Below are 23,838 nucleotides of genomic sequence, written 5' to 3'. Positions count from 1 at the left end.
GAAATTTGTCCCCTGCCACAGGTCTTACTTTCAGTTTCGTTACCGAATAAATTGCTGTACCACTTGGCTTCTGTAAATAAATCTATCTAGTAGTTTTAGCTGATAAGCATTTATTTCGCTGCTGTTGCTGCTGCTTGTAACTACCCCTCCCAGGAGACCTGCTGTCATGGTATATCACACTCGTTTGCCTTGCGCCATTCTCACACATCCACTGTAGCCCATCTACAACCACTCTGCGATGTCGATCAGGCACCTTTGCCTAGGCCGAACCCTCTTTCTGATGCTCTCCACTTTGCCCTCTGGAAGAGATCTCTGTAGCTTTGGCTATCTCTATCCTTCTTCCAATTTCAGCATCGCACCTGGCATCTCCTGTTATCATTTGTCCCAAAGAGATAAACTTATCTACCTGTTCCAGTATGACATTTGGTCAGACAGCAAGGTATTCTGTCCTTGATGGACACAGGAAAAGGAAGTAATCAGTCCATATGATCTCCAATGAATTTAAATTGTAATTAAATTAATGATAGATTGGAAAATTGCATGTCACCCCACTATTTAAGAAAAGTTTGAGAGGACAACCAGGGAATTATAAACCAATTAGCTTAACAGCTTGTTAGGAAATTGCTAGAATCTATCATTATGGGCAGGGTGACTAAACACCTTGAAAACTCTCCACTGATCAGAGAGATCCAGCATGGATTTGTAAAGGATAGGTCATGTCAGACAAATCTAACTGAATTTTTTGAAGAGGTGACTAAAATAGTGCTCAGGGGGATGTCTTTGGATGTTATACAATAAAGGGCCTCACCAGAGACTGCTAGCTAAAGTCGAAGCTCCTGGAATTGAAGGTAAATGATTGACCTGGCTAGGAAACTGGCTGACCGGCTAGAGACAGAGAGTAGGGATAATGGCCAGGTACTCTAATTGGCTCAAATGGAGTCCCGCGAGGATCCGTGTTGGGGCTTCAACTATTCACTGTGTTTATTAGTCACTTGGATGATGGGATAGAAAGCCACATACCCAAACTTGCCAATGTCACAAAGTTAGGCAGTATTGTAAGCAGGGTAAACGGAAGCATTAAATTGCAAAGACATATTGGTAGATTAAGTGAATGGGAAAAAATGTGGCAAATAGATTTCAACATAGGCAAATGTGAGGTCATCCAATTTGGGCTCAAAAAGGAGAGAACAAGGTGCTTTCTGAATGGCGCAAAGCTAGAAACATTGGGGGTCCAAAAAGATTTAGGGGTTCATATACATAGATCAGTAAAATAACTCCAGTCTTGGTACGGCTCCTTGATGCCACACTCGGTCAAATGCGGCTTTGATGTCAAGGACAGTCACTCTCACCTCATCTCGGGAGTTCAGATCTTTTGTCCATGTTTGAACCAAGACTGTAATGAGGTCAGGAACTGAGTGGTCCTAGTGAGACCCAAACTGGGCGTCAGTGAGCAGGTTATTGCTAAGCAAGTGTCGCTTGATAGCACTGTTGATGACGCCTTCCATTACTTTATTGATGATGGAGAGTAGACTGATGGGGCGGTAATTGGCTGGGTTGGATTTGTCCTGCTTTCTGTGGACAGTACATACCTGGGCAATTTGCCACATAGCCCTGCAGATGCCAGCGTTGTAGCTGTACTGGAACAGTTTGGCTAGGGACGCGGCAAATTCTGGAGCACGAGTCTTCACTACTATTGCCGGAATATTGTCAGAGCCCATAGACTTTGCACTATCCAGTGCCGTCAGCCATTTTTTGATATCACGTGGAATGAATCGAATTGGCTGAAGGCTGGCATCTATCGGAGGAGGCCGAGATGGATCATCCACTCAGCACTTCTGGCTGAACGTTGTTGCAAATGCTTCAGCCTTATCTTTTGCACTGATGTGCTGGGTTCCTCCATTATTGAGGATGGGGATATTTGTGGAATCTCTTCCCCCAGTGGGTTGTTTAATTGTCCACCACCATTCATGACTGGTGTGGCAGGACTGCAGAGCTTAGATCTGATCTGTTGGATGTGGGATCGCTTAGCTCTGTCTATCACTTGCTGCCTATGTTTGGCACGCAAGTAATCCTGTGTTATAGCTTCACCAGGTTGACATCTCATTTTTAGAGATGCCTGGTGCTGCTCCTGACATGCCCTCCTGCACTCTTCATTGAACCAGGGCTGATCCCCTGGCTTGATGGTAATGGTAGAGTGGGGGATATGCCGGGCCATGAGGTTACAGATTGTGGTTGAGTACAATTCTGCTGCAGCTGATGATCCACAGTGCCTCATGAATGCCCAGTCTGGAGTTGCTAGATCTGTTTGAAATCTATCCCATTTAGCACAGTGGTAGTGCTACACAACACGATGGAGGGTACCCTCAATGTGAAGGCAGGACTTGGTCTCCACAAGGACTGTGTGGTGGTCACTCCTACCAATACTGTCATGGACAGATGCATCTGCAGCAGGCAAGTTGGTGAGGATGAGGTCGAGTATGTTTTTCCCTCTTGTTGGTTCCCTCACCACCCTCTGCAGACCCAGGCTAGCAGCTATGTCCTTTAGGACTCGGCCAGCTCGGTCAGTAGTGGTGCTACTGAGCCACTCTTGTTTATGGACATTGAAGTCCCCCACCCAGAGTACATTCTGTGCCCTTGCCACCTTCAGTGCTTCGCCCAAGGGGTGTTCAACATGGAGGGGCACTGATTCATCAGCTGAGGGAGGGTGGTATGTGGTAATCAGCAGGAGGTTTCCTTGCCCATGTTTGACCTGATGCCGTGAGACTTCATGGATCCAGAGTTGATGTTGAGGACTCGCAGGGCAACTCCCTCCCGACAGTATACTACTGTGCCGCCACCTCTGCTGGATCTATCCCGCCAGTGGGACAGAACATACCCAGGGATCGTTACAGGGACGTTATCGGTAAGGTATGTATGATTCCATGAAAATGACTATGTCAGGCTGTTGCTTGACTAGCCTGTGAGACAGCTCTCCCAATTTTGGCATTAGGAGATCTTTGCAGGGTCAACAGGGCTGAGATTGCCATTGTTGTTTCCGGTGCCTAGGTTGATCCATCTAGTTTCATTCCTTTTTCGTTTATTATGGCTGAGTGGTTCAGAGGGTATTTGAGAGTCAACCACATTGCTGTGGACATTGAGTCACATGTAGGCCAGACCGGGTAAGGAGGGCAGATTTCCTTCCCTAAAGGGCATTAGTGAACCAGATGGGTTTTTACAACAATCAACAATGGTTTCATGGTCATCATCTTTTAACTCCAGACTTTATTGAATTTAAATTCCAGCATCTGCAGTTGCAGGATTTAAACCCAGGTCCCCAGAGATTACTATATCACTACGCCATCGCCTCCCCCTGATTAACCCATCCTTGTCAAATGGTCACCAAAAAAGCCAAACAACAAAATCATGACCTAACATTTCTTTATCAACTTCATGATCATAATTATCAGGTTTAACAGTTAGATAATGAGTATGCAAGTAATTGTTTAGAAGACATGGTTAGCAGGCAAGAATGAACTATGGAGGTCACAAAATCAATTCAATTGCCCAGTAAGATCAAACTCAGAAATTCTGAGGCTATGCTGACTTACACTTGCTCCTGTAATTAGCACAAAGGGAAGGGGGGTGGAAGGAAGACATGAAGGGGGAGGGGGAGGAAGCGGTGGGCATGGGGCCAGAGTGCTTCAGAGGGAGGGGGTGGTCGAGTCAATGTTGGAATTCTGGGGGGAGAAGTGGGGGTGCTGCTGATATGAAGGAGAGGTGACTGTGAGAGGGGGAAGTGGGATGTGCTAAGGTTGCAGGGTCAGGGTTTGGGTATGGCGGGTGTCGCTTTCATCCGGGGTGATCCATTGAGGGGGGACAAGGATGGTGGCATGAACTACAGGAGTGGGGCGATCAGGGTGGGCATAGGCACGGTGACTGGGGTGGACTCAGCGGGGAGGGAAGGTGTGTCCAAATTCACAGTGAGAGGGTCCAGGGTGATGGGGGGAGGCTCCAGTAACCAAGGGAGAGTGAAGGTGACATGGGGGGGCGTGGGGGGGGTTTGTTGTTGATGGTGATGAGGGGGTGTTGGTGGTTGACAGGGGAGGGTGAAAGGCAGCACAATCTGATACATGACACTCACCATCCTGAGACAGTGCCAGCTCCAGACCAAGGCAACGCCCCCAATGTCCAGCTGCTGAAAATCGAGGTGCTGGGAGGGACTTCTCAGGTGGGTGGAGCTGAAAGTCAGCAGAACTGGACAACTAAAGAGAAACTCTAATGATCATGTGGAGACTGTATGAGAGCTTTTCACTTTGTAAATCCGCACTGTCTGGTGAAGACCCTCGACAGCATCAAATGTGGTCCAGAGGGTTCTCAGTACAATGAGATCCCAGCAAGGTGCAGAGCTGCCATTCACCCTGAGCCATTGGCCATCGGCTCCAGTCCGAGTTAGGGAAGAAGAGGGCAAGGGAGGGAGGGGGATGCCTACAAGGGGAATGCAGGTGAATGGCAGCCAGGTTATGACCACAAGCCTCCATTCTCCTGGGGAAATGGACCTGCCTGACAAGGGCTCATGCGGTTAGTCTTTCCATTGTGACACAGTCTCTCCATAGAGTCTCGAGGGCAGAGGAGGCAAGTGGAATAGTGCGAATGGGGGGGCCTCTCTCACATGACAGTCACCACCCTTGTCAAAGAGCGATATCTCCATGTGCAGACATATATGAGGGGCAGGGAGACTCTCATTGGTCCCTCCCTGGGAGGGATGGGTGAAAGTCCAGCAATTGCCTCACTAACAGCACAGCACCTGGACTGCTACAAGTTCAATAGGGCAGCAGCCCATTGCCTTGTCAAGGGCATTTAGGGACGGGCAACAGAAATGCTGGCCTTGCCTGTGATGCTCAGATCCCATGGCATAAACTCAAAATGAGTGGTGATGTGAGTTGGGAGAGTTGAAGGCCAATTACCCTCGCAGCGCAGGTGAGATCATTCATCCGTTTCCTGCACCGCAGGGCGGTCCTCCTCTGCAACCACGGGTGCTGACTGCCCTGGCGACCTCCTCCCAGGGCGACTTGGTCAGTCGGGTGGGCCCCCTGCGGCCGTCCCTGGGGAAGAGGATTTCCCGTCTCTCCTGTACTGCCTCGAGGAGATGCTCCAGGGGCGCAACCATGAAGCGGGGAGCCGGGGCTAGTTGCCTTCTCCTGCTCATCCTTCTTCTAGTTGGGAAGGCCTGTCCGGTTGCCTTTTAAACATGGCGCCCGGACGTGACGGCTTTCTGCTCAGGCTGCCACGAGACTCGACACAAACCCCACGCGTGCATAACTAATGAGGTGGAGAGCAGGCAATTGTGTGTAAAAGCCCATCCTGTTCCACGGCCGGAATGGCTCCGGCTTTCTGATCCTGCCATGGAATTTAGGGCAGGGGGGGACGAGTCCACCCTACATCTTTAAGCTAATATCCTCCAAGTTTTATGCTTGGATAAGGGACAGATTGGAGGTAATTAAAGCACAAACACAACTAAAATACAATTTTGAGCTCCCTTAACCGTGTGTAAGGCGGTTTTGTGGTGCAGTGGGTGGTGTCCCTGCTTCTGAATCAGAAGCTCCAGGTTCAAGTCCCATTCCAGGACTTGATGGCCAAAGAAGGTGTGTTCATAACACCACCAAACAGGTTGAGTATCAACTTGTAAATCCTTCCAGCGCATGCTAATGGCAGGCGGTAAGAGCGGGAGAGATTCCTGGCCAGAAGGAAAGTTGGAGCCTCCACCATCACTATCCATAGCTCCAGACTACAACAAGCATGTTAAACGTGCATGTTACCACAGCAACTTGGACTCCCTAAGAAACACCCCACCAGAAATGTATAAGGCCTCATGCAACATTAATGTTATACATGACCAGTTTAGAGTGGCTGTTTTCATTCTTTGCCCAGTATAACATTTACATTGTTTCTGTTCTCGACTTCGTGCTTGTTTCATGCTTATCAGGAAGCCCCTTTCTCACTATTATTATATTTGGCAGTTCCTCTGGTTTGGGAGGGAGGCTGAAAATTTGACCCAAATTGACTGCAAATCGGAAAATAACAAATAAGTTCCTGAGAATGTGAATCCCCTTGTGCGTTTAGTTTGCTAAGTTCTCCGTCCCTAATTCACCATTGATCCTGTCGCCATGGAGCTCCATGTGCAGTGGTCATTCTCCAGTTTTGCCCTGGCGGGTGTCCTTCATGTGTGGACACAGATAGTGAGCCATGACCATGGTGGCCATCCAGCCAAGTTCACTTTTGTCCTCAACCAAGGTCAATGCTCAACACTGTTCCAAATTCAATTCCCAGTCTGTCTGAAGGTAGATGATCTCAGCAGGTCAGCGGTGGGTTGCTAAGTTTGGCTTTGATTCGTAGTTGATTAGAAATCCCCAGGTAGTCTTGTTAAGACTCTGTTAGGATTGAGACATGTGACATTCCAGATCTCACTGGTCGTATCATCCTCAACTGTCCGGAGCTTGGAACTAATTTCTGATTGTGATGAACTCAAAGGTGTTTATAGAGGTATACAAGATTATGACACGTTTAGATAAGATGGACAAGGAAAGGCTGTTCACATGGCCTGATTGTACAATGATTAGGGGACACATATTTGAGGTTTTGGGCCAGAGATGTCGGGGGAAATGTGAGGCAGAACATTTTTACGGAGCGAGTGGTAATGACCCGGAACTCGCTGCAAATAATGGCGTTGGAAGTGGAGACGCTGAATGATTTCAAAAGAAAATTAGATAGGCACTTGAGGGAAATTAACTTACAGGGCTAGAGGGAATGGGATTGATTGGATTGCTCTATAGGGAGCCAGCATGGACTCGATGGGTCAAATGGCCTCCTTCTGTGCCATAATGACCATGATTCTATAAATAGTGTTTCATTAGGGTCATGTGTATGTGTGAGGGAAATAAGTCAAAAATTTTCATCCATAGACCATAGGAAGTGTAAAAACAAAATAAATCACAGGCTGATAATAGTGAAATAATTGGAGCAAGAAGGCAGGAATAAACACAAATTAATTTATGCTCGGGTAATCTCAGTTCATCAACGTTTATGTTTTTAGGATTATGACTTCAAACCATTTGTAGTCAACTGCGTGATTTATGTGGTAATTATTTATGTAAATTCTATTCAACATCTTGTGATTATAATATGCATTCCCTCCAATTAACATGTTGTCAATTCTGCTTCTAATTGCCAAGCCATTTTGCATCCACGGTTGCTTCTAAGTCCTTCATGATTGTAAATTTTACATAAATCATATTCAAGTTTATAATTATTAGCCACTCCCTAAATGTCAACACGTCTTGTTCTGACTACAATTGTTTTAAGTTATTTTATGATGATTCATATTTTGGGATTTAGAGTACAGCTTTTGCAATGTGAATCCCTCAGTTCAATTAACAGCAAAGTGCTAGAATGAAGCTGACATAATGACCATTTGAGAATTCCATCTAGTATTTCACTCTAACTTTTATTTAGAAGTATACTTGTGAATGCTCGACTCGTTTGTGAAGCTCCATAATAATTAGTTAACACAATTGCTTATTTGAGGGTCATGATGCACCTGGATTAACTAGTAATGATACTTGATGAAAAATCATTCAGACCGACTGATTCATACCAGCCTTTATGCTCCACACAAGCCTTCAACCACACCTCCTCATGTAACCCCATCAGTACAACCTTCTATTCCTTTCTCCCTCATGTACCCCTTAAATGGGGGGGGGCAGATGGTGGTGTAGTTGTGATGTCACCGGACTAGTAATTAACAGGCCCACGATGATTTCCTGGGGGTCTGAGTTCAAATCCCATGATGGCAGTTGGTGGAATTTAAATTCAATTAATTGAAACCAAAAAAATCTGGAATTGAAAGCTAGCCCCAGTAATGGTAACCACAATATCAATTGTTGTAAAAAAAAAAGACCCCACCTGGTTCACTGAAATCCCTTTAGGGAAGGAAATCTGCCATCCTTAACCTGGTCTGGCCTACCCATGGCTCCTGACCTACAGCAATGTCATTGACTCTTAACTGCCCTCTGAAATGGCCCAGCAAGCCACTCAGTTCAAGGGCAATTAGGGATGGGCAACAAAAGCTGGCCTTGTAGCAACATCTTTCATCACGAAAGAACAAGGGGAAAAAAACCCTTAACTGCATCCATGCTATTCACCTCAATCTTCATGTGATAGCAAGTTCCATATTTTAACCACTCTGTGTCTGGATTCCCCACTGTTTTTTTTAGTGACTATCTTATATTGATGGCCTCTATCTGGTCCCCCACAAGTGAAACAATTCCTCTGAGTCTCGATTTTAAAATTCTTGTCCTTGCTTTCAAATCCCTCTATGACCTTACGCCCCCCCTCCCCATCTCTGAAATCTCCTCTAACCCCACAACCGTCTCTGTGCACTTCTAACACTGGCCTCTTATGCATCCCCAATTTTAATTGCTCCATCACTGGTGACTGTGCCTTCAGTTGCTGAGGCCTCAAGCTCTGGAATTCCCTCCCAACACCTCCCCACGTTCCGACCACACTTTCCTCCTTAAAACCTACCATTTTGACCATGCTTTTGGTCATATGACCTAATGCCTTCTTATGTGGCTCGATGTCAGACTTTGTTTTATAACGTGGAGCACCTTGGGACGCTTCATTATGTTAAAGGCGCCATATAAGTATAAGTTCGTTGTTGGGTGCCCTAGCAAACCCCTTTGTAATTTTAAAGGTCTCAGTTGATTCACCCTTAGCCTTTTGTTTTCTAGAGAAGTGAATCCCAGCCTTGTTCAACATTTCCTACTGAGTATAATCTCTCAGTTCTATGGGTACCCTTCATTTTCTTGCTCTTTCTCCGGTGCGTTCATGGTGTTCTCACCATCTCCCACTACTTCTCCTATTGGATCATTACATGAGGCCAGATATTGAATGTTGGCAGGCTAGTTGACTATGTGGGTATCACACAAAGCTCAATCTTGATCTTATTCTGTGTACACACAAGTGGTTATCAAAGTATTTTTTTGTCCTGTACCTGCTCCTAATTTTAGCTTATTTTTTAATATGCAATATAACAAGTTGTTTTATATTTGCTCATGGAATGTGGGTGTTGCCGGCTAGGCCAGCATTTATTGCCCATCCCAAATTGCCCTTGAGGAGCTGGTGGTGAGCCACCTACTTGAAACGGAGTAGGGGAAGTCTACCCCACAGTCCTTGTGGTGTAGGTACACCCACAGTGCTGTTAGGAAGGAAATTACAGTTTTTTGACCCTGCGACAGTGAAGGAACAGCAATATATTTCCAAGTCAGGATGGCGTGTGGTTTGGAGGGGAACTTGCAGGTTGTGATGTTCCCACACACCTGCTGCCCTTGTCCTTCTAGGCGGTAGAGGTCGCATGTTTGGAAGGTGCTGTTGAAGGAAGCTTGGGGAGTTGCTGCATTTTGTATTTGTACACACTGCTGCTACTGTATGTCAGCAGTGGAGGCAATGAATGTTTAAGGTGGCAGATGGGGTACCAAGCAATCAGGTTGCTTTGTCTTGGATGGTGTTGAGCTTTTTGAGTGTTGTGGGAGCTGCACTCATGCAGGCAAGTGAAAAGTATTCCAGCACAATCCTGACCTGTGCCTTGTAAATAGCGGACAGGCTTCAGGAAGTCCCACAGTGGGACTTGAATGCTTGACCTTCTGACTACAAGGGAAGAGTGTTAGTGCTGAGCCAGGCTAACATATTGCTGACCTTTGAGGATCAGGGTGTACACTCGGAGTTTAAGGGCGCTTTTGTTTAGAGAACATGAGCCTGCAAAACTCAAAAGTTGTCCTTTGCACACAGAAAACAGACGAGACAGAAAAAAAACTTGGCTTTGCAAGTTGTTTTTTTTTTTCATTTATTGGATCTGGGCATGGCTGGCTAGGCCAGCATTTATTGCCCATCCCTAATTGCCCTCATTCAGAGGGCATTTTTAAGAGTCAGCCACATTGCTGAGGGTCCCAAGTCACATGTAGGCCAGACCAGGTAAGGACAGCAGATTTCCAGTGAAGCAGATGGGTTTTTACAACAATCACTTCATGGTCATCATCAGACTTCTAGTTCCAGATTTTTAATTAATTCAAATTCCTCTATCTGCCCTGGCAGGATTCAAACCTGGGTCCCCAGAACATTACCTTGGGTCTCTGGATTACGAGTCCAGCGTTAATACCATAATGCCATCACCTCCCCTTCAACAAACTGTTGAATTATATATTCCCTCCTCTTGGTTCTCCGGTATTTTAACTAAGTTCACTATTCTGTCTGTGGGTTTTTAAGCAGAAAGGACTGCTCCATAGCGCTCCCCAAGATCACTTACAACCCCCAATAGGATCCTTCCTGATTGCCTGCCCCCTCTTGTTCACCCCCACCTTGGTCTCCCATCCCCCTTCCATTGCCCTTCCCCCACCCAGGACCTGCCTGGAAGCAGCTGCTGGTGACGTTAGCCCAGAATGTAAAGCGCCCCACATCTGAGGTGTGGGGTCTATATCAAGTGTGCCTCGGACCACCCCATCGAGGGTTGCTCCCTGTGCCAAGTTCACACTAACCAATTTCACCCTCATGATCTCCTTTCCCAACTCTTTCTCCGCAGTTTCAGTCATATTTAAACAGTCTCACCCTGACAGTCTGTTCTACAGGCATTTCTGCAGAATCCGTAATAGATTGAGTGCTACGCTCATTTTACACCGTGCACGGACACAGTCTCACACATGCTCGCACCGAGATACGGTGTCTCTCACAGGGCTCTTCCTGGCCCAATGGAGACTAGCTGGGAGGCAGGAAGACTAGAAAAATGGCGGGGGAAGGCATCAGGAAAGGAGACCAACGGCTTCCCATCGCCATGGCAAACAGCCATCGGCAGGAAGCTTAGCAGCTCAGAAGTCCACCAGGCAGCCACTTAAGAGCCAGTTCCAGCCCACATGGATGCTAGGCCTGTGTCAGGGGTGCGGGTGCTGTTTGGGGCTAGGGAGCTGCCGGCCAGTCAAATTGGTTGGCCAGTTTAAACAAGCTGAGCTTTATTGATGGAGGTTTCGAAAGGTTACTCCCAACTGAAATGGATGCAATACATAACTTCTGCAATCAGTTGCAGAAACCTGGCAGTGAATTTGCAGAATGACACCAAATATCCAGATCATGCTTTGAGTCTGATCACGAAGAGAAAGATCCTTCGCGATTTACATTCCGCAGTCAGGAATGTTAAGGCAGATGTTCAAAAAGATGTGGAACCCCCTCGATGATGAATACATAGAGAATATTGAATTAATTAGAGCCTCCCAGATACTGCAGCCAAAGAATTGGCTTCGCAGCTCTCCCTGAGGTGGAATTTCATCCCGACCGGAGACCAGGAGTCCCGTCTCCAGCCAATTAATGCTCGTTGGACCGTTAAATGGCTGTGGGGTGGCCAGTACCAGCAGCGATGTGTTCACCGCTGACCCCCACCCCCCCCCCACCCCCCCACCCCCACACACAACCGGCGGGAAGGGAAATTCCGCCATCCTATAAATCCTGGATTGTCTGAGTCAGATACATTCACACTTCTAACAACAGAGTCCCATCCTGAAACAGGAGCTGTCAGCACAGCTCCGATATGATGGAGAACTTCACAGCCGGTTACTTAAGACACCCGGCCTGTTGCTGCTTGAGATTTCCTGCTGTCACCCTGCAGTCCCACTTTCCCCCAGTGCTCCCTCCGTATGACAACAGCAGATGCCCCTGGGAGGTCAATGCTTTTTCTTTGAGTCATTTCCAGGTTTCACCCCAAAGCAAGTGGCCAGACCTTTCAAATCCAGGGACAGGGACTGCTGCTAAATTTAAATATACTTAGATAATTTAACTGATCAACGTTTACAAAAAATACCGTGGGGGTGATTTTTGGTTTGTCCTGGTCCCACCAGTGCAAACTTAGCACAGGGAACAATCCACAATGGGGCGGGGGGGGGGGAGGGTCACAGGTACACCCCCTGATATCGAGCCCCACACCTCAGGTGGGCTAATGCCACCAGCAGCACCTTCCAGGTAGGTGCCAGGTGGGGGAAAAGCAACTGAAGGGGGAACAGGAGACCAGGGTGGGGTGATCAACGGGGGAACAGGCGATCAGGAAGGGTCCCATCGGGAATTGGCAGTGATCTTTGGAAGCACTGTGGAGCAAGGAAGAGCATTGCTACTCCTTTCTGCTTAACATTCAAGTTAGCCTTTTTGAAGAAAACATGTCATTTTGGTGGTGGCCTGCAGAAAATCCCGATAAGGATCACCAGTTAAGCCAGATGCAGCCTTGGTTAAAGAGCAGTCAGGAGAAAGCAGAGGACAAAGGAACTGATCAGATGGCGGGAAAGAGAGAACAAAAACATCAGTCAACCTCGGGCCAATGCTGCCCCATCTGTGCCCGCTGTGGAAGGGACTGCCACTCACAAAGTGGCCTCTACAGCCACAACAGGTGATGTTCAAGCCAGAGGTAACATACGCCCGGAGCACAGTCCATCTTCTCCCGAGACGGGCGGATGCCATCCACAGCTTATCGGGAACACGATGGCTGCCAACAGTGTGGCCCAATTGCAGAGAAAGATCCCGGAAAAGGTGTCAGGTCCTCTATTTGTTTATTCTGTTCCCATCCTGATCCCTGGACGTGTTGAGTGAGTGGTGTACTTATAGTGCAGAATGTGTGGCATACGCTGCCCGCCATATTGGCAGCACTGTGGGGGCTGCGGCGGTTCAAGAAGGCAGCTCACCACCGCTTTCTCAAGGGGCAAATAGGGATGGGCAGTAAATGCTGGCCCAGTCAATGATGCCCACATCCCGTGAACGAATAAGAAATAAGCGATAACATGATCGTTTTACGCCTGTGAAATGGAGGCTGTGTTGACTAATTTCTTGGCCTGTAGTTGGAAGGTGAAGTTGAGGTAGGAGGTCAGCGACTAACAAGAATGGCTTGCATTTATAGGGGCCTTTAGTGAAATAAAATGTCCCAAGGCACTTCACAGGAGCACTGTAAAAGAAAATATGGCACCGAGCCACATACGGAGATATTGGGTGGCATTTTCCATCAATGAGACCAAGTGCAATGGCAGACAGTTTCAGCCGCACCCACCACATTAGCCGGAGTGGGGAGAACTCGCGCCCGAGTCAGCGCTTAGAAGCTCATTAATTATGCGCAGGCGAGCATCGGGCCGAATCACCCGGCGGGTTGGGGACTGATTCTTCCCGCCCGCCGTCAGCTGGCGAGGTCAAATGTCCGGGCGCCATGTTTAAACGCCAGTCGAGCGCATATATCTCACTCTCTGCAGCCCACCTGCCCACCAGGAGACTATTACACATGTCTTCCACGCACAAGAAGAAGGCAGAGCCCCGCTTCAGACACGACGCCCTCCAGTCATTTGTGACTTTGATAAAGAGACATTTCGGTACCGATGCATCAGTCATAATCTGATTGAACGGTGGGGCAGGCTGGAAGGGCCAAATAGCCCACTCCTGCTCCTATTTCTTACGTTCACATGTCCCTCAAACGGGAAATTATGGGCACTGCCCCCTCTGCATTCTGCCAGTGGGAATGACAGCTATAGAACTGATGCCGATATATTTCAGAGAGAAAGTTTAAACACTGGGGCCAAAGTGGACGCACCACCAGAAAGAACAGTTGGTACCCACATCCCTGAAACTCAGGTGTGAAGAGCAATATTTGGGGATTTACAGTGATTGATTAAAATTCCTTTCCACAGCATAGCTGTACTGTGTTAAGTCTATTAATGCACTTTATCAGATGATAGTCCTCTCCAACTGATAGGTGTGCGAATCGTCAGCTAATGGAAGGTTTCGTCAGAAGGATAGGGATACGATGCTGAAGGGTAGGTCTTTTTTGGTGTCGCAGCTGTGCCTCAGTTGGTAGCACTCTCACCTCTGAGTCAGAAGGTTGTGGGTTCAAGTCCCACTCCAGAAACTTGAGCACAAAAATCCAGCCTAATACGCAGAGTGCTGCACTGCTGGAGATTCCATCTCTCGGATGAGATGCCCAACTGAGATGGGGTTAAGGACCCCATTGCAGGGTAGTTATCCCTGGTGTCCTGGCCAATATTTATCCATCAATTAACATCACAAAAATAGACTAACGGGTCATTATCTCATTGCTGTTTATGGGAGCTTGCTGTGTACAAATTGGCTGTCACCTTTCTTACATTACAATGTGACTACACTTCAAAAGTACTTCATTGGCCGTAAAGTGCTATGGGATGGCCAGAGGTTGTGACAGATGCGATATAAATGCAAATCTTTCTTTACTTCCATTCAGAAAAGTTAATAAGTATTGCCATATCAGATTAATGTTTCAGACAGTCAGAACCAATTCCATCAAGCAGAGTACATCAGCCTCAGGGTACAAAGCCCTTGCTCAGGACAACTTGCACTACAGTGTTGCTGTCACAGCCATCGATGGTGAACAAAGGGTTTGTATTGTAATGTAGCATGCAGTTTATAATAGAGAACAGACGTTTCTGTAAATCACAAAGTAAGGACATAAATTAAAATGCCAACAGATAACCGATTCTGCCCGTGAAATGCACAATCGAGGATCATTTCAGGGTCTAGATTGATTCTGAATCTGCATTGAGGTACAGTAGTTGATTCGAGCCAGGATTAGATTGCTGGCAGGAATGTACTTCCCTAGAGTCATTATTTACATCTGAACCCTCTCTGTAATTACTCTTAGCTGTCCATAGTCACTAAGTAAACCAGTAAAATCTCTAGCTCTTGTCGAGTTCCATATATACACAATCTTTCAATCATACTTCTGGCCATATTCATTCCCAGTAATGCTTCATTTTATCCATTGCAACCTGTCAGTTCAATTATCTTGCTGGCGGATAATTGGCTCTGAAATCCAGGCAAATTTTCTTCCACATGACCAACAGCGAGCAGCAAGGCAAAAACAGAATTACCTGGAAAAACTGAGTTTTTCCAGGTAATTCTGTTTTTGTTTTGGATTTCCAGCATCCGCAGTTCTTTGTTTTTATTATTATAGCGAGCAGCAAGGGTTGGTTGTGGTAAAATGACCACCATCAAGTCTATGAGCTTCGAGTAAGCAAAGATTTTATTCAGGCATATACTGGGAGAGATCAGTTCTGTTGAAGGGTCATTCGGACTCGAAATGTTAACTGTGTTTCTCTCCACAGATGCTGCCAGACCTGTGTTTTTCCAGGTATTTTTGTTTCTGTTTTGGATTTCCAGCATCCGCAGTTTTTTGCTTTTATCAGATCTATCCTGGTTGCTTTCCCAAGGATCTCTCAATGATACAAAGTCTGTTTCACAATTTATAGTTGTGGGCTCTCAAGGTGCAATACACTGTTTGGTACGGTCCTCAATCACTGAGATAAAAACAAAATAACTGCGGATGCTGGAAATCCAAAACAAAAACAGAATTACCTGGAAAAACTCAGCAGGTCTGGCAGCATCAGCGGAGAAGAAAAGAGTTGACGTTTCAAGTCCTCATGACCCTTCAACAGAATTAGGTGAATCCAAGGAAGGGGTGAAATATAAGCTGGTTTAAGGTGTGTGTGGGGGGGTGGGGGGTTTGGGTTGGGGGAGAGAAGTGGAGGGGGTTGGTGTGGTTGTAGGGACAAACAAGCAGTGATAGAAGCAGATCATCAAAAGATGTCACAGACAACAGAACAGAAGAACACATAGGTGTTAAAGTTGGTGATATTATCTAAACGAATGTGCTAATTAAGAATGGATGGTAGGGCACTCAAGGTATAGCTCTAGTGGGGGTGGGGGGAGCATAAAAGATTTAAAAATATTTAAAAATAATGGAAATAGGAGGGAAAAGAAAAATCTATATAATTTATTGGAAAAAACAAAAGGAAGGGGGAAGAAACAGAAAGGGGGTGGGGATGGTGGAGGGAACTCAAGACCTAAAGTTGTTGAATTCAATATTCAGTCCAGAAGACTGTAAAGTGCCTAGTTGGAAGATGAGGTGTTGTTCCTCCAGTTTGTGTTGGGCTTCACTAGAACAATGCAGCAAGCCAAGGACAGACATGTGGGCAAGAGAGCAGTGTGGAGTGTTAAAATGGCAAGCGACAGGGAGGTTTGGGACATTCTTGCGGACAGACCGCAGGTGTTCTGCAAAGCGGTCGTCCAGTTTACGTTTGGTCTCTCCAGTGTAGAGGAGACCACATTGGGAGCAACGAATGCAGTAGAATAAGTTGGGGGAAATGCAAGTGAAATGCTGCTTCACTTGAAAGGAGTGTTTGGGCCCTTGGACGGTGAGGAGAGAGGAAGAGAAGGGGCAGGTGTTACATCTTTTGCGTGGGCATGGGGTGGTGCCATAGGAGGGGGTTGAGGAGTAGGGGGTGATGGAGGAGTGGACCAGGGTGTCCCGGAGGGAACGATCCCTACGGAATGCCGACGGGAGGGTGGGGGGTGAAGGGAAGATGTGTTTGGTGGTGGCATCAATCACTGATGTTGATTCAGTACATACATCACAATAACCTAATCAATGAGTGGGGAAATTCACGCTCACAGATCTTCCTTGTTATCTCACCTTTTGGCCTCAGGAGGTTTGTTAGTGTCTGGGGCCTAAAGACTCGCTGCCTATTTCTTTATCTCCTTAACACCTTGTTTACTCAAAGCCATTAAGGTTCCCACAGTACTAGCTACATACTCCATCATGCCTATAGTATTGGCTAAATGTCCCATTACGCCTAGAAAGAGCTCTCACCATATTCGGGCAATCTCCACCTATCACTGGCCCTCTATCCAGTTCTACCTGTCCCCCCACCCCCCCAAACCAGCTTATGTTTCACCTCTTTTCTATTTTTCCTTAGTTCTGGTGAAGAGTCATATGGACTCGAAACGTTAACTGTGTTCCTCTCCGCAGATGCTGTCAGACCTGCTGAGTTTTTCCAGCTATTTTTTTTTTGGATTTCCATTATCCGCAGTTTTTTGCTTTTATCTCACCAGAATTGTCTATTCTAAAGCTGTAAAGCTGTTTGCCTAGTCTAAAACCTATTAATGCAAAACATATTAATGTGCAATTTAATATCAATCTTAATATGAAATCATTTCAGTTATGCAACTTCAGATATTTAAGGTTGGGCAGACCCAACATTTAATTAAGAACAGGAAAAAAATAATGCACAAAATGCACTGGAAATCAAACAGTATTTGGACTCTTTGGGTACACAGCTCAGTATGTGCACAATCATTCCCCTTAATCAGGAATAACCTGGAGGTCTAATGAACAAGGTCTTACTCACAAAGCATTCCTGATTTGAAGAGCTTCTTCCTGAGAGGTTATTGTCCTGTCCTTCATGGTAATATTTGAAAACTTGCATTTGATATCCTGCAATTTACATTCAAGGAAAAACACAGTGATAAAAGATGCCACTGTAGGTGCTTTGAACATTCACACAGTGACACGGAAAGTGTGCCTGAAACCTAAAGAATTCTACAGGAGGAAAATGAGGAAGTGCAGCTGCAAGCATTTTTGTGTAACTAACCAAAAGCTTTGAAACTCAATTGCTCCAGATGGATTGTGCAAAACAAAAGAAGGTGCTGCCATTAAAGCAATGAAACGTTTGAGTTGAAAGCTACTGTTCTTTACTGGAACATTATACATATTGTGCCAATCCTGTGACAATGGACGCTCATTTACACCAAGTGTGCGATACCATGTACAATGCTAAATAAAGAGGATCCCTCCTATTCAAATCGCAGGTTCTAACCGCTCATCTATCTGTGTCTGCTCCTCCTGTCACTAAATCCCAAGTTCTGATTATCCTTCTATTACCTTCTGATAATGGCAGCTCGTCAGCAGAGGAAACGCTGCCAAAACTGAATGCATGTCAAAGATTTGTTCGACGGTCCTGATGAAACCACTTAGGTTTTATTCTTGTCGCTTACTGACTCCTTTATCTGTCAGTGAATGAAAGAGTGTCTCGTAATGCTCTCCAGCCTGAATGCTGGCTCTATATAAAAAGGCCCAGAGCTGTTTTTCATCACTTACTTCTGAGGCTGCTAATTGCGGTGCTCTGGATAATGAGCAAGGGGGCTGCAGAATATGCCAAAAGTTGTTTCTTTTATTGTTCCGCATTCCGCTTTGGCACGGGAAAGGCGGAGAGGAAAGAAACACAGTGCGGCAAAGGAAACACCTCAGACTGAACTGACTGGCTCACATCAGATGTGGGGAACTTGCTTTCCCAGAACTGGGGAAGGGAAAGGTTTGCTCGGTTTTGTAAGGCCAGGCTTTTGGCTGCATTCTAGCTACAAGCTGGCTGTCACCCCAAGGAGCAAATACAGCGTTGAGCAAGTGGGGCGGGTGGGGGGGCAGGTGGTGGGGAGGGGTGTGTGTGTGGAACACATAAGGAGTACAGAGTGGAAAGTTGGTCACAGAGTCTTGTGATGCCAGGGTTAAAAGAAAGGTTTTTAAAATGGGGCAACTTTAAAATAATGCTATTTAACGGTGTATCATTCTCGATGTCATTTTTAGTTGTTCGCAGGATGTGGGCGTCGCTGGCAAGGCCAGCATTTGTTGCCCAGCCCTAATTGCCCTTGAGAAGGTCGTGGTGAACCGCTGCAGTCCCACGGTGCTGTTAAGGAGGGAGTTCCAGGATCTTGACCCAGTGACAGTGAAGGAACGGTGATATATTTCCAAGTCAGGACAGTGCGTGGTTTGGAGGGGAACTTGCAGGTGGTGGTGTTCCCATGTGCCTGCTGCCCTTGTCCCTCTAAGTGGTAGAGGTTGTGGGTTTGGAAGGTGCTGTCGAAGGAGCCTTTGCGAATTGCTGCAGTGCAACTTGTCGATGGTACACACACTGCTGCCAATATGCTCTGGTGGCGGACAGAGTGAAAGAGGTGGATGAGGTGCCAGTAAAGCGGGCTGCTTTGCCCTGGGTTGTGTCGAGCTTCTTGAATGTTGTTGGAGCTGCACTCATCTGGGCAAGAGGATAGTATTCCATCACACTCCTGACTTGTAGATGATGGGACAAGCTTTGAGGAGTCACGAGATGAGTCCTCACCACAGAATTCCCAGCCTGAGACCTGCTCTTGTAGCCATTGTATTTATAGGCTGATCCAGCTCAGTTTCTACAAAAATAAAGACATCACATAGGATACATGGCAAAACCGGCCCTTACCAGTGTTTATGTTCATCTCGAACCTCCTCCAGTCTTGCCTGATCTAACTTTATCATCAGAACCCTCTAATCCCTTCTCCCTCTTGTGTTTATCCAGCTTTCCCCTTAAATACATCTAGGCCATTCACCTCAACGCTCCCCTTGCTGTGATTGTTTGGAAAGATAAGCACTAGGCAGTTCAAAGGACGAAGTGAGTGTTTACACATTTACCTGGAGCTGCTGATCAACGTATGGAATTTTGAGAATTTCTGTAGCTGTCGGGCGATGTGATGGATCCTTTTCCAACATGCTGTGGGGCAGAAAGTGCAACACGTTGAAGGATGAGATTATGGAAATATGCAGTAGCGCAGACAAGCCGACAGGACATGATTTTCAGCTGAAAGCACACATACCTTGTCATGACTGCATTAAGCTCACTGGAATAGCTGTCAGGCAATGACGGAGTCTCACCATCCACGATTTTCAGGACAACTGACATGAAGTTATGACCAGTGAACGCATGATCCAAGCAGCATATTTCATATAAAATGCACGCCAATGACCTGGGAGAGGTGAGAGACATCCAGTATAATGGACTGATACCCTTAAACTGCACAGCGAATGATAATAACTAAAGTCCAAAATTAAAATATTGAATTAGCATTGCCGCTTCACACTGCAACCAAGCATAATAGATTTCACACTAAATCTGGGAATTTTCTGAATGGACAATAGTAATTTTTCACCTACTTCCCACCCCCACCCCTATCCCATTATGTGTAGACTGGGCAATGATAAACATTAACGTGCTGCCACAGATTCTGTTCAGGATTGACAAAGGGCGCAAACCGTCAACAAATTCTGGAATTGCTCATCCTGGTTGGAACACAAGAATTTCGCAAAACTCGGAGGAATTTTGTTCAACAGTCTGTCCTAATGGTAAATCCCGCAAAGATCTATTTTTGTCTTCCTATGATGCAAACACAAAACAGTATGCGTGAAATAAAAAAAAAAACAGAAAATGCTGGGAATACTCAGCAAGTCTGGCAGAATGTGTGAAGTGTGAGAAACAGAGTTAACGGGCCTGAAATTCTTCAGAGTGGCAATCAGCGCCGGATTGCCATTCCAATCCCAGGTTTTTAATCTGAAACCCTGCCTCGCCTGACCTTCCCTGGGGCCGGGTGTCGAGGGCAGTTCTGTCGAAGGGAAGGGAGCTACGCCCCATTTTTTTTTATATACAGCACTAGCTGCCATAAAGCAGGTAAGATTAGAGATCCAGTGAAGGTCCTTGAAGGGCCAGGGAGAAAATAAGCGTATAAGGTAAGTGGGTAGGATTTGAGGGTTGGGGGTGTCAGGGTCGGGGTGTTGGGCCTTATGAAGGGTGGTGGGGGGGAGGGGGGGGTGGCGGTGGGGGGGGGTGTCAGGCCTTGTGGGAGGAGGTCAGATCGGGTCTAGGATGGGTGGGGTGGCTCAGGCCTCAGGAGGGGTCGTCGGGCCCCGTGGGGGTTGGGAGGGGCCGGGCCTCGTTGGGGTGGTGGGGGGTGGGGTGGGGGGAAGGGGGGGGGTTGGTTTGGACCTCGTAGGGGGTTGTGGATGTTGGGCTTTGGGGAGGTGGGGAGGGTTCGGGTCGGGCCTTGCGGTGGGGGGTGGGGGTCGGGTCAGGTTGGGTTTCTGGATGAGGTGGGGAGAGAGTTGGGCCTTGCGGGGGAGGGAGGTGAGTCCCTGTGGGGGGTGGAGGTGTCCCATGGTGAGGGTGGGGGGGGCGGTGGGGGGGGGGTGGGGGTGCGTCCATGGATTGTGGGGGAGCCCTGTGAAGCGCTGGGAGGAGTCTCCTGAGGTTCATGGGTGTGAAGGGGGTTGGAGGGGGGGTGGTCCTGTGGCCAAGGGTTGGTGTGGGTCTGTGCAGTAGTTACCTAGAAGTTAGAAGAGGTTTAATTCTTCTAACTTTCTCTGGGTAACTATTGGTGTAATCCAGTCGGAACCATCTGGAGTTTACAATTTAAATCACATTTTCAGATGGTTCCCAGTGCAGGGAAATTGCTCAGGGGCAGTTTGCACTTCTGGGTAATTGTCGAGCAAACCTTACCCGGGGACTTCCAAAAGAGATTCCCTAGCTCGCTATTGGGGTAATCCCCTGCCACACACACACCCCCCCCCCCCACCCCCCCACCCCTCCCTCCCCACCCCCCCCCCCCCCCCCCCCCCCCCCCCCACACAACAACACGCTCCGGAACTCCAAAGTTACGGCCCAATGTTTCAGGTCAGTGACTCCCGTCAGAACTGACCGTCTGCTGCGAGGTCACAATCCTGGAACGTTAACTCTGTTTCTCTCTCCACTGATGCTGCCAGACCTGCTGAGCTTTACCAGCATCATCTTTATTTCAGATTTCCAGCATCTGCAGTGTTTTGCTGGCGGAGATTCACACATTAACAGAGATTGCAGCAGCTCACTGTTTTGTGTAGACTCTCCATCCTCAAAAATAACAGGCTCCTAGAAAATAAATCATTTGAATGGAGATGTGCATTGTAGCAAGTATCCCTGGCTTAGTAACTACCTTGCACACAGGTGTATTTTTAGACTTAGTCACATATCTATAATATAACGTGAGGTCATGTAAAGCTCTGGTGTCCACGTCCTAACTTGCAGCTAGTCCCATTCATACACTATCATCGTGCTCCATGGACCAACACTGCCTGCTGGTTTAGTAATGCCTCAATTTTTAAATTCTCAACCCTACTATCAAATCCTTCCATTGCCTCACCTTTCCATATTGCTCCAGTGAATCAAAACCTTCAGGGTCCTTGCACTCCTCCAACCCCAGTCTCTGAAGTATCCTTGATTTTAATCACTCCACCCTCAGTGGCTGTGCCTTCAACTGCCTAGGCCCTAAGTTTTGGAATCCCCTCCCTGAATCTCTCTCCTTCGTTAAGGAGCTCCTTAAAACCCAGCTCTTTGGCCAGGCTTTCGGCCAGTTATTCCAAGGTCTCCTTCGTAACTTGGTGCCAAATTTTATCGATAATGCTCCTGTGAAGCACCCTGTAGTGTTTTACTCCCTTAAAGGTGCTACATTAATGCAAATTGTTGTTGCTGTTTACATGCACCTCACAAACATAGGCTCGTGATCTCTCTCACCAAGGGCGGTAATGAGAGGCGACATCATTCGGTCAAAAATAAAAGTAATAATTACACACTCAATCAGGGAGAATCCGGTGATGTGGATGATGAAAGAATTTACCTGGTGGAGGTTGGTGGAGGGGTCATACTGTGCCCACAGGATATTAAAAACAAAACCTCGAGTGAATAACACCATAAAAAGGTTAATAGGACTCCGAGATAAGAATAGAAAGTGCTGGAAAAACTCAGTAGCTCTGGCAGCATAGAAACATAGAAAATAGGAGCAGGAGTAGGCCATTCAGCCCTTCGAGCCTGCTCCACCATTCATTATGATCATGGCTGATCATCCAACTCAATAGCCTGCTCCCGCTTTCTCCCCATACCCTTTGATCCCTTTCACCCCAAGAGCTATATGAGTTAATGTTTTGTGTCCAAAATGACGCTTCTTTGGAGCACAGTGTTTTTGTGGTAAAAGGTGTAGAATATAAAAGGTGAGATGTAGCGGCAAATCGATATTAAATCTTAGTAAGGGCACCTAGTACAAATATGAAGAAATATTTGAAAAATTGAAGCTATTTTCTTTAAAATGATCTGAGAATGCACTGCCCTGGGGGCAGATTCAATCAGGGCTTTCAAAAGGGAATTGGATAGATACCTGAAAAGAAGAAGTTTGAAGGACAATGGGGAAAGGGGCTGGAGAGCGGGACTGACAAGTTACCCTTGCACAGAGCCAACCTGGGCTCAATGGGCTGAATGACCTCCCCCTGTGCTGTAACCATTCTATGATTCCATTCTAGTACAGGGGATTAAAGATTCATTTTATAGAATCATAGCACAGCACAGAAGGACGCCATTTGGCCCATTGAGTCTATACAATTTGAATTAAGAAGGCAGGACAGTGTAGATAAAAACGTACTGTTCCCAGCAATTGAGGGGTCCAGGTGTGGAATAAATCTGAACATGAGAGATTTAGAACAGGAAAGAAGAGTATACTCCTTTACACAAGGAGGGTTATGACGCTGTGGAGTGCAGATTGAAACAGAGACTGTCGACATTTAAGTATAGCTCAGAGAGGTGATTAAGGAAAGGAAATTGGGTATGTGGAGGATTAGGTCCATTGTTCAGGTGATGGAGAATAAACGTGCACACTTGGTTGAGCTGAATAACCTGTTTCTGAGCTGTTATTTCTTTGTAAAGCATAGCATACTGTTAAACTGTCTGAGGTCTCCTGCATTGTACCCTCCGTAAATGTGAGGTCATCCATAATTCTGCTGCCCGTGTTTTAACTCACATCAAGTCCTGTTCCCCTGTACTTGCTAACGGACATTGGCCCCCCCTTCAAACAACATCTTGATTTTAAAATTCAAATTTCCAAATCTCTCCCTGACCTCATCCCTCCATTTCTCTGTAATATTCTCCAGCCCCACAACCTTCCACTATATTGGAGCTGCTCACTTTCCTCCTTTGAGACACTCCTTAAAACCTACCTCTTTGACCAAGCTTTCGGCCATTTGACCAAACTTCTCCTTCTGTGGCTCAATATCAAATTTTGTTTTATAATGTTTCAGTGAAGCACCTTGGGATATTTTATTATGTTAAAAGGGATATA

At 46.7% G+C, this 23,838-nt stretch overlaps 1 protein-coding gene across 1 annotated transcript in view; it reads right to left on the bottom strand.

Moving 5' to 3' along the window:
• The window catches only part of nek11 (NIMA-related kinase 11), a 362,055-nt gene that overhangs the window by 160,059 nt on the left and 178,158 nt on the right, over nucleotides 1-23,838 (bottom strand). Inside the window, exons 7-9 of the mRNA XM_041184028.1 lie at nucleotides 19,528-19,677; nucleotides 19,346-19,424; nucleotides 17,259-17,344 (exon numbers count right to left, since the gene is read on the bottom strand). Coding sequence (XP_041039962.1) covers nucleotides 17,259-17,344; nucleotides 19,346-19,424; nucleotides 19,528-19,677 — 315 coding nt within the window. The remainder of the gene's footprint in view (nucleotides 1-17,258; nucleotides 17,345-19,345; nucleotides 19,425-19,527; nucleotides 19,678-23,838) is intronic.

The sequence above is a fragment of the Carcharodon carcharias genome, chromosome 3, assembly GCF_017639515.1.
Source record: "Carcharodon carcharias isolate sCarCar2 chromosome 3, sCarCar2.pri, whole genome shotgun sequence".
NCBI classification, from domain to species: Eukaryota; Metazoa; Chordata; class Chondrichthyes; order Lamniformes; family Lamnidae; genus Carcharodon; species Carcharodon carcharias.
The sequence above is the reverse complement of the archived record's forward strand: the minus strand, read 5'-3'. Positions and strand labels throughout refer to the sequence as shown.